This window comes from Xyrauchen texanus, chromosome 31, assembly GCF_025860055.1.
Source record: "Xyrauchen texanus isolate HMW12.3.18 chromosome 31, RBS_HiC_50CHRs, whole genome shotgun sequence".
In the NCBI taxonomy this organism is placed as follows: domain Eukaryota; kingdom Metazoa; phylum Chordata; class Actinopteri; order Cypriniformes; family Catostomidae; genus Xyrauchen; species Xyrauchen texanus.
Window position 1 is genome coordinate 16,142,734 of NC_068306.1, and position 11,581 is coordinate 16,154,314.

General features: G+C 36.7%; 2 protein-coding genes across 2 annotated transcripts; one reads left to right on the forward strand and one right to left on the reverse strand.

Annotated features, from left to right (window-relative positions):
* Positions 1-1,015: 1,015 nt before the first annotated feature.
* On the reverse strand, positions 1,016-2,423 carry LOC127625426 (relaxin-3 receptor 1-like). The gene has a single exon (XM_052100721.1). It carries the CDS (start codon positions 2,255-2,257, stop codon positions 1,016-1,018), a length of 1,242 nt encoding a protein of 413 aa, XP_051956681.1. The 5' UTR covers positions 2,258-2,423.
* A 6,821-nt stretch (positions 2,424-9,244) lies between these two features.
* On the forward strand, positions 9,245-11,581 carry LOC127625465 (granzyme K-like). Its single transcript, XM_052100771.1, has 5 exons — positions 9,245-9,396; positions 9,502-9,646; positions 9,916-10,060; positions 10,907-11,161; positions 11,258-11,581. Exons 1-5 carry the CDS (start codon positions 9,333-9,335, stop codon positions 11,426-11,428), a joined length of 780 nt encoding a protein of 259 aa, XP_051956731.1. The 5' UTR covers positions 9,245-9,332; the 3' UTR covers positions 11,429-11,581.

Sequence of the window (11,581 nt, forward strand, 5' to 3'; positions counted from 1 at the left end):
CTGTGCATTTCAATACACATTCTAAATTTACATCCTTTAAAAGTATAGCAGATAAAAATTATTATATGTACTCAAATAAGTGTTGGTTACAAGGTTTGGATGTTTTGATTTGTGCAAATGCACTGATCTGTTATGGAGTGGTGAATTGTTTTTTGAGGGGATGTGTATTATCTTGTCCCCTATCAAATTCCATATACAAGTTCAGAAAAAACAATTAATGTGGAGAAATAAAAGGAAAGATTTAAATTGAGCAGTTTATTTTATTTCAGTGGTTGCCTAATTAATGAACAGAGAGCTGTAAGGGAAAATGTATTGTATATATAATTTATAAAGTGATTATATATATAAATTGTGACAAACATCTTTATGCAAGTTGCAATTTTTATTTTTCAATCTGAATACAAACCAATAAAATCAAACAAAAATAAAGGAGCAAATGTACATTATTACAGTTTACATTTCTAATGATAAAACACCATCTAAATGATCCACTTCATCTTTAATGGTTTTCTTTGTCCAAAAATTCATATTTACAATGTAAATTTGAGTGAATATGAAATTAGATCTTTTCGACACGTTCATTGGGAAAACTTTGAAATGCTCATACAAAGATCATATGAAACAAAACATATATTTGCATGTTTTAACAAACTATTAGGCCCATGCATCCACATATTGTGTTATGTTAATGTTAACACGCGGGCCTTTGGGAAAAAAATAATATAAATAAAAATAAATGTAAGTGTGGGGACAATCGTCGAAATTTCTAAAAGTGTTGGACGTTCAGACCAAACGCGTCCAATTGCTAAAAACTAAGAATTTAAAAAGAAAGAAAGAAAAAACTAAACGCTGCGCCACGAATATGACAAATCGCAAGTGTTTTGACTGACGCGCTTTGCAAGTTGAGGTTCTTTTTAACCTGACACGGCGTCTAAACAACAATGGATTCAAAGACGATTCGTTGTGAACGGCCCCTCATAATGATTGTTTTGCCCGTATGGCCTATATAATGAAGTTATGTGCTGTTGGGCAGCAGGTCATTCCTGCCGTTGTACATGACAACCCCTGGTGGATAGAAAATGAGCTCGGGCAAAGCAGGACAGATAGGAGCCAGCGCGTGGCCATGCTCGTCCTGCTCGGGCTTCGTGGAGGCGGTAAACGGTCTCATATTCGTCACAGAAGGCGATGTGATTTGCCAAAACAGCTTTTTCAACGCCTTTCTGAATTCCCTCCTCATCAAACAGTACAGAATAGGGTTTAGGCAGCTGTTGGAATGTGCTAAACAGACGGTCACTGGGAAAATATACACCTGTGTGGTGTAATACTCGTAACTGAAGTGGACCACGTTGAGTTTTATTAAGATTCCCCACGCTGTTAACGCCTGATTCGGCAACCAGCAGAGGAAAAAGGACAAAACAACAATTGTCACAGATTTGGTCACTTTGGAGCGTCTTTTTGCGCTGGACGTGTTGACGTTTTTGTTAGTTATGAAGCGCAAAAGGAGCAGGTAACATATTGTGATTATTCCAAGGGGAATTAGGAACCCCAACAGTACTTTTTGCGCGTGATATAACCCCAACCAAAACTGCGCGTCTCCGCTCCGGTCGGGAAATTTCATAAGACACAGTTCCTCGTTCGACACGGTGGCGGTCGTTGAAAATATCACGTTTGGCAAAGCGGCACCGACTGCAGCTACCCATATGACGATACTCATCCATCGCGCGGACAAACGCCACCGGCGTCTCCGACTTTTTAACGCCGAAGCCACAGAGCAGTATCTCGCCACACTCATAGCTGTCAGGAAAAACACGCTGGCGTACATGTTTGTGGCTGTGACATAAGAAACTATCTTACACATCGCCTTACCAAACAGCCAAGTGAAATCCATGGCATTTTCCACAGCCCAAAAAGGAAGTGTCAAAACAAACTGAAAGTCAGTCACGGCCAAACTGGTCACGAAGAGGTTGATGGAAGATTTCTTCCATGCTTGCTTGGACTTCATGAGATACAGGACGAGGATGTTTCCAAGTAAACCCAGAGCGCACACTACCGAGTAAATGACCGAGATGATAATTCTCAGCACCGCGGATCCGTCTCCCACAAAGTCAGGTTTATCCAAATCAGCGAGATCCGGGTAGTTAGTCCACGAGAGATTAGTGTTGTTAAGCACGAAGCTAGCGTTGTACTCATTTAATAACGGGAGACTTCCAGACGCGCACTCAGTGTGCTCGTCTTGCATTTTAGAAGTCTTCTGCATTGCTGGTGTTTCTTTTCCTTTTTCTTTTTCAGTTAAATCTTTCCATTCTGGTCCAATTTGGTACCAAACACTCTGCTCGCAGACAGCTACGGCAATCCCGAGTCTTACCAGTCCAACTTCTCATCGGTTCACTGCCTGTCATTACCATCATAGTTGTCCTTGAACAAAGTGGTCTTTGCGCCCTCATTGCAACAGTGATAAGACCCAAGCTTTCAGTGCAAAAAAACTAATTAACAGGTGGCGATTTTACTGCTTGAAATAATATGTGTGGGACAGATCTGTTATCCATGGATAGTTTCATGCGCACTGACACATCGCAGCGTTTTTATATGGCCAGCTGTCAATGGATTGGGTGACGCGTTTTACGCAGGTCAAGCAATGATGCTCCCCGTAGTGTGGTGCTCTGGACCAGGGCCATTGCAAGGTATTCTGCATGGGTCCCCTGACTGTATATTGCTCTGGGCCCCTCTCCTATAAAAAAAAAATACAGTTTAGAATTTGTTGTGGGGGCCCATTGGACCTTTGGGCCCGTAGAATCAACTTTCACCAAACTATACGGCCCTGCTCAGATCCGATTGTACAAATGTGTAATTTTCACAATGCTAGACTTCTGTTGTATCTTCAACTTTATTTAAGTTATGATTTCACATGAAAACCCCTACTACGTGGTATTTTGAAACATTTAAGCAGACAAGAGAGATAGGGAACTTGTCACTAATGCTCATTGCTCAGTATAAGATTTTTAGTCAACAGTTTGTACATAAATGATTGTCTCCTCCCGCAGTATAGTTTGTCTATTGGTTTAAACACCTGTTACAGAACTGTATTTAGTAGAATACTTTTTGGAATCCAAAATTTTTAAATAATCATGTAATAGCTCTTGGGTAAACGAGGGTCAATTATATACATTTTTATTATTGATCTTTGTTTACCCAAGAGCTATGATATTAACATTTTAGTTCAGAGGATTCACAAAAAGTATTTAACACAGTTATTATAAAATGAAGGTACATTTTGACAGTATATATATATATATACAGTATATATATATATATATATACACATATATAACTCTGTGCTCAAGACAAGGATATTGTTCATAAATCTCATGTTTGGGCATGTGTTGTAAAAAAAAGTTGTAATATATTTATATATCTAAAACCATTGTGTTACTTTAATTTTGTACTATTTTTAATTACTATAATGTGACAACGTGCCCCACTGGGGACATGTTTTCGCACAAGGTGAAAGTGTTCCCCCACCAGAGCAATAATGATGGAAATGTTCATGAGAGCTCTTGTGTAGTTGAAGGAATAGTTCATCCCAAAATAAAAATTGTCTCATAATTTACTCCCACCCATGCCATCTGAGATGTGTATGACTTTCTTTTTTCTGCAGAACACAAATTGTGATTTTTAGAAGAATAAGGCAGCATAAAAGTAATCCATATGACTCCGGTGGTTTAAACCATGTCTTCAGAACTGAAATGATAGGTGTGGGGGTGAGAAACAGATCAATATTTAAATAATTTTTTCTTTTGCTAGAAGTTCTTCTCCCTGCCCAGTAGGGTATGATATGCATGAAGAATGTGAATCACCAAAAACACAAGAAGAAGAATGTGAAAGTGGAGATTGACTAAGCAGGAAGGAGAATTTGGAGTAAAAAATATCTTAAATATTGATCTGTTTCTCACCCACACATATCATATCACATCACTTCTGAAGACATTGACATTGACATTGAGTCTTATGCATTACTTTTATGCTTATGTGAATTTTTTATTTTTTTTGGCAATGTTGCCAATCATTCACTAGCATTGTATGGACCAAAACAGCTGAGAAATTCTTCTAAAAATTGTTGTTCCTTAATTAAAATGTGTTGGCTCATTTTCCTACATGCAGTCACATCTCAGTTGAGTTTAGTCAAACTACTACATCCAATTAAAGAAGTGAAGTGAAGTGAGTGTTTTTTTAATCTTTGCTTTTGAAATTATTTTCTTTCTGCCCCATTACCTCTCTTCACCACCATATCTAATTAGTCTAAACATTTAATTAAAAACACACAGGCAGACTAAAAGAATTGTATGTCAGATGTATTTATTATCCGTTTTACAGCACTTCAAAACAGCACATTGTTGCAATTTAACAGGCTGTTTTTGGATTTCAGTGCCACTAAAAAGGTTTACTAAATGAACACAAGAAATAAGCCATTAAAGCGTTTAACTTCAAATACTGTTGTGGTCTTTCTGTTTGCCAAGGGTGGTATTTTGCTGGATTATTTGCTTACATCTTTCAGTGGTAATTAGAAGGTTTTCAAAAGCTGTTTACAAATGTGATCACACATCTGGGCGGCATCATATGGAAGATTGGGCCAATGTTTGTTTATTCCAAGACAGAAAAGTTTTGGACTGAAGAAAGTATTTTCTTAGTTTTCTGTGAGAAAAAAAGATTTAATTTACCAAAGATCCACTCCAGTGACTGCAACTGTGGCAAGATGAGCAAGGGACAGACAAAGAATGTGTGACGTCAAACCTCAGAGAGGCATTTATTGGAAATAATAATAAAAATAAAATGTACAAAAATTGGGAAAATAGTGCCAGGGGGAATGATGTTCAAAGCAAAAGTGGATCTGGCATCCATGGTGATGGTCAGGTGTGTGTCCATTGAGTGGCCCAGGCCCTTGAGCGGGGTCCGACGGCCGCACACTTTCCCCTCCTAGATCCGTGGCGCATGCGGCGATGCCGTCATCAGCGGCCTGTCCTCCCAGGCGTGGCAGGTGAGAGGGGAAGAGGCCTGACCTCTAGCCCATGGGGCATGACGATGATCATGCTGTCTGGCCTCACATCTAATTCGGCAAAACCCCGCTCCCCACTCTGGTCCTGGGCGTGCGAGGATGCCAGTGTGTGCACACATGGAGATTTGAAGCCGGCTCCCTGAGAAAAGGTGAGCTCTGCATTTTAAAGACAGCGGTGATGAAGCATTATTCACATCAACCAGGTGTGCTTCATTCACCAATATCAAAACAAGGCTTTTTAACCAATTCATACTTACCGTCACACATATGTGACAGTTAATAACTGGGCCCTGCAGAGTAGCATCACACAAGTGTTTCTGCAACGGCCAGTTACATTACATGCTGCCAGATTCAAATCAGCTTTCACACCTACACAGGCTGCGCTGATCAAGCATCTGCAATTTACATTTGCTCAAACAGTTACTCGTAAAGTCTTTTGAAGCACAGAATATGTTTATTTAATACACGTACATCCAACTCGTCACCAAAGTACCTCATTAATGCACAGTCAAAACATCAAACACTCTTCCTCCAGTGTGTGCTGCCATTGTTTACGTTAGTAGCGGTTGTCTGTTGTCACACAAACAGCTACTCAAAGAGTCTTTTTAAGCACATAGCATGTTCATTTTATGTATCAAACATCCAAATTGTCACCAAAGTACCACGATAACAGTTCACAGCTCGCATATGCACAGTAATCATAGCTAAACTCGATCTTCCCATGTACGCAGCCACATCTGCTCATAAATTGCAGATGCGGTTTTCATGTCTTTTCAGGCATGCAATACATTTGTTTTCTGAAACAAACAGCCAAACTATCACAAAAGCACCACAATAACGGTTTAAAACATTACATTAGTGCTTGTCACACACACACACACACGCACACATGTGGTGCGGCTATCCTTATAAATCCTTTTATACTGTACGAACTATAGATTCTATACCCTAACCCTACCCCTAAACCTAACCCTCACAAAAAACATTTGAATTGTTAATTATGGGGACACTCGAAATGTCCTGATAAACCACATTTATAGCATAATACCCTTGTAATTACCAGTTTGTAACCTAAAAAAATGTCCTCGTAAACCACCCAAACCCGCACGCACACACACGCACACACACGCACACTGTCTGACATGTCAAATAATATAATATAAAATATCATATCAATATATTGATATTATATTTTATAGCTATACTCTATGTAAATAAAATAAAACAAGCCCATTTGTTCACATTTTTACTACAGTATTTTATTTTTTTGAAATGACAAGAAATCAAAAATAAATAAATAAATAAATAGTCGTCTACACTCTGCCCACCTCTACAGGCTCTGCAGTGTCACGTGCGGAAAAGGTTAACTGCACTTGTTCTCGCTCTCCAGCCCACTCCCGTTGTGAGCCTGGCAGAAGGACAGCCCTAAGAGGCGGCTTGACGATAACGAGAGGGAGGGGCGGGTCATTCCGCCACAGCACCATTCTTGGTTTACAGTACATTAGACGTAAAGTAGGAGGTGAAACTCAATTGATAATATTTGTGTCATTATTTTGATTCCAAGTTTTTTTTATTTTGACACCTATAAAAAAATAAATAATAAAAAATAAGCAAAAATCGAGGAAAGCGAGGCAGTTATAGTGCCAGAGCAATTTTTGGAGGATTTAAACTTTTAAGGCATATGAAGCTTATCATTTTATATAAGCATTTACATTAATTCTTCTGTTGAAACTTGTGTATTATTTGAGCTGTAAAGTTTAAATCTTTTATTTAAATTTTTTTTTGTAGGATTACAGCGTTTAAGGCATTGTCATCATGGCAACAAAGTTGTAAAATTGTGTGTAACTTTACACAGAAATGTTAGTAAGCGTTTTTTCACACAAAAATCATGTTGACACACATATTGTTTATGGATCATTCCCATTCGCTTCCCTTATAAGTGCCTCACTGTTACCCAGTTTTTTCAATTTATTTTAAAGAAAAGGAAGGACGAGTCAAATTTTTTTTTGTGGCAATCAACATTTAGCTACAAATGCTGTAGATTGAGGTTAACTTGAATTGAACCTTTATTCCTTTAAACAAAATTATTGCTGGATACCTTATAATTACTGGATGATTACTAATTTACTATTTAATTCCGGGGAGTGAATCTGTTTATTTTTTACAGAAACATTTCATGAATTATAATTGATGTACCACGGCCCAATCAGTTTCAGTTTCAGTAGCTTTAAAATTCTTCACAACACTTTCAGTCTTTTCAAAAAGCTTTAACCGTGTTCATCACAGAAATGTTAAATGTTCTCATTTGCAAGTGTTGTGACTCATATTTAAATGCACTTTTACGCATAAAAGAATGAATAGACCATATAATTTTCCCCATGCGTAGATCTTTTTTTCTCTCTCCGTCTTGACATGAAAACCTCTGAGCCTTTAGTGGAGCCTCTGACTGTGATTCACACTTGAAGGTCTGCAGTCATGTTTTCTGCTTTGAACCTTTTGCTTAGCTTCCTAAGGTGTGAAAATATGCCGTTAGTTGCTTTAGCATCACATCCGTCTTTTTCAGCAAGAGGGTACCTGACCCCTGCTGAGACTTGTTTTTCGATGTACATGAACTCATGTCACAAAGAACCTCTCTAATGCTCATTTTGATAGGGGCTAAACACTTTGGAGAGCAAATCAAAAATATGCAAAGAGAATTTTGCTAAATGGACTCTTAAAGGAATATTTCATCTTAAATACAAATTAAGCTCTATTTGATTTTCCCTTTTGCTTCAGAATCCAGAAATTTGCACATCTAAATCAAGTGGCGACCCAACACTTTTTTTTTAATGATTACAAATTATTTAAAATGATTACAATGCAAAATATTGTATAATAGAAAGGCCTTTCTTAAACCTTCTTTTTCTCATTTCAAACTTTGCAAGCAATTGTATGGCCAGCAAACAGTAACATTAGTAAATGCTACATACGATATATCATGAACCAACAAAGAACAATATTTGTAACTGCATAAAAGTATTATTTAAATGTTGTTAGTAAATGTTAACTAATGTTAATTAATACAAGCTTATTATATCGGCTTCACAATTGATATTCAAATGTACACATGGCTGCCCCATATATTTCCATTATAAGTGCCTTTCTTTTTAAATAAAGTGAGGTATGTGTCAAGTCAAGACATTTTTATTTGTATAGCACTTTTCACAACACACATTGTTTCAAAGCAGCTTTACAGAAAATCATGCATAAACAGAAAATGAAACTGTAGATATCTGTAGAGTCATCATTGTGTAGTTTGATTAGATATTATTGTAAATTGTGTATAAAATAAATAATTAAATAATAATTGTATTTAGAACCCTAGTGAGCAAACCGAAGGTGACTGTGGTAAGAAACACAAAACTGCATAAGATGTTGGTTAATGGAGAAAAATAACCTTGGGAGAAACCAGACACTGTGGGGGACAGTTCCCCTCTAGCTAACCAGCTTGAATATAATGCCAATATTAGTTATTTATGTGTAGTGCATGGTTTAAGATTAGTAAAATAAGTAAGTGTTAAGGGTCAGTCTTTAAGCTAAGATTTTGCATGAACTGTAAGATTCATGACAAATGTCTTTGAAATTCATCCTGGATTAACTGCAGAAGTTCACATAGATGTATTGTCCTTTGTTAGTTGGCTGATGAAGGGTTTTGTTGGCAATTAATATATAGTCTATGTTTTCCATTTTAAGAGTGTAGTCCATCATTAGACCAAGGTGATGCAGGCAGTTCAACCGGCAGTAGATTCTGGTGAGGTCTATCCTAATTCCAAGGTTCAGGCAATGGTTCAGAAGTATTGTGTCAATATTATGTTCTGGCAATAGACAGCCACAGATGCTTCTTTCTAACCTGGAATATTCCATTAAATATCTTATACAACAAGAATTATGAACTTTATTCTTTTTAAATCATTGCAATTTAGTCTTTAGTGAACACCATTTATAGAAAAGGTTACGAAAATAGTTTATAGTTATTACACAATTCTCTCTTGGTTTGGGATTCTTCAAAAAGACATGAAATAAAACATGTGACAATGTGCAAAAACAGATGCATCACATTGCATGCATCACAAAGTGACACCCACACCTAGACACCTTTAGATTATGCATTGTTACCACAATGTAACCAAAACGCCTTTGTGTATGAGTGGGTTAAACAGTTACTTTCTCTTTGCTCTTACACTTGACTTTGTTAGATGTCTGAGGCAGCACATTGACTTTTTCTGACAGAACTATCAGCAAGATGGATGTTCACCATTATTTTTTTATTTATCACTTTCTGGTGTTTGCCTTTTTGAGTGTGGCAGGTAATGGTCATTTATCTGTAACAGAATTTTGTTAAAAAGTTCATGTTTCAAATTCATCAGTTTGTTTTTGTAATCTGTGACAGCCTTTTAAATCTCTTCTTCCAGTTTGCTCTGATGTGTCCATTGTTGGAGGCAAAGAGGTAAAGAAACATCAATCATGGATGGTGTCCATTCAGAAGGAACAGTTCCATGTCTGTGGGGGAATCCTGATTCAAAACCAATGGGTTTTGACTTCTGCACAATGCATAGAGTAAGGCAACCAACTTAAGCATACAACTGAAGTTATAATACCATGTGCAGCACAAAATTGAGAATAACTTACTATAATATTGCAAGCTTGGCAGAGTTTTCAGGACAATATTGTCCTTAAGTCATAGCATATTCATAATTACTTTTTCATTTCTTCTTTATTACTTAATTCTTAACTACTTGACATTAACTACAGTACTTCTTAGTTTAAGGTGGTCATTGTAGAGTTTGTGCAGTGCAGTACGCTAAAAATGAATTCCCTTTTTTTAGAAAGCCAATAGAATCTGTGACAGTTCTCATAGGAACTCTGTCTCTGAAAAACAATAAAGGCTCTCAGCGTGTTGGCATCCTCAGTTATGAGTACCCTAAGACATTCAATGAGAAAACTAAAAAAGATGACATCATGCTCATTAAGGTAAGGAGCAATTGAATGTGGTTTGTCATTTAAACATGACCGTTTTGAAAAAAGGGCTCATTGAGATAATGTTCTTTACTCAACCCCAAAAAACCCTTTTGTCAAAATGGAAACTACTGAACTATTTCATTCACAATTCCATGACATGCTCTCAAGATAAAAGAAAAACTAAATCTTAAAAACTTAATGAAAACCCAATATTACTATATGATGCCATATTTTGAACCCTAAGAACTTCTACGTGGAAACTTTTCACCTTCTTATAAAATAACCCTTTGGTGGGTCTTTTGAACAATTTAGAGGTTCCAAATATGTAGCAAGTGATAGAAAACCTTTATTCTAAAACATTCTAAATAGGGGGGTTACATTCCCTTGCACTGTAACAGATTTGTATTTATATTCGAACTATGTACATGTATGTGTGTGTATGTACGTATGTGTGTGTGTGTGTGTGTGTGTGTGTGTGTATGTATGTGTGTGTATGTATATGTGTGTGTATGTGTATGTATGTGTATGTATGTGTATGTATGTGTGATATATATATATATATATATATATATATATATATATATATATATATATATATATATATATATATATATATATATTGTCTCATGTCTTATTTTCTATTACATTTTTATTTTATTTTTATTACATTTTTTATTATTTTTTAGTATTATCTATGTCTTGTTGCTGTTTTATGTTGTTGTGCACTGGAATCTCCTGTCACCAAGACAAATTCCTTGTAAGTGTAAGCATTGACAATAAAGCTCATTCTGATTCTGCAAGTCACCACTTTTTACAGTGCAACATGCATTTTCTTTAACATTGTCATTACTTCTATAGCTAAACAAAAAAGTTAAAGCAAAACCAAAGAAAATCCCCAAAAAGGAACAAGATGTCCCTCCTGGAACAAACTGTGTTGTGAAAGGTTGGGGGACTACCGATCCAAATGTCATGGAACCGTCTGACAAACTGCAAATGTTAGATGTGACAATCATAGACAGGAACCTGTGCAACAATTACTACAACAGTGATCCTGTGATCACAAAAGATATGCTGTGTGCAGGAAAGAAGCTGGAAAAGAGAGGCACTTGTTGGGTATGTCATATTTTTGTCTTTGATCTTTCACTGGTTGCAAGCCCTTTGAAATGCTATCAGCTGTCTGACGGAAAGTATCCTGTGTCCTTTTTTCAGGGAGATTCCGGTGGACCACTGGAATGTAAGAAAAACATTGTTGGAGTGGTCTCAGGGTCAAGAGGATGTGGTAATCCCAAGAAACCAACTGTGTACACTTTTCTATCTAAGAGACACATCATCTGGATTAATAGTGTACTCAAAAAGCAATTGAATAGCACAAACTTTTAGGAACGTAGAAATAGCAATTCATCAATTGCCAGCATGGTAACATGAGCTGTGTTTAAAAATTGTTTATAGTTCAAAGCGTGCTTTATATCTTAAGAATTTCATGTTGTAGGGCATAAATAGCCTATATTCACAAAGCAGTATCAGAATTTCTTC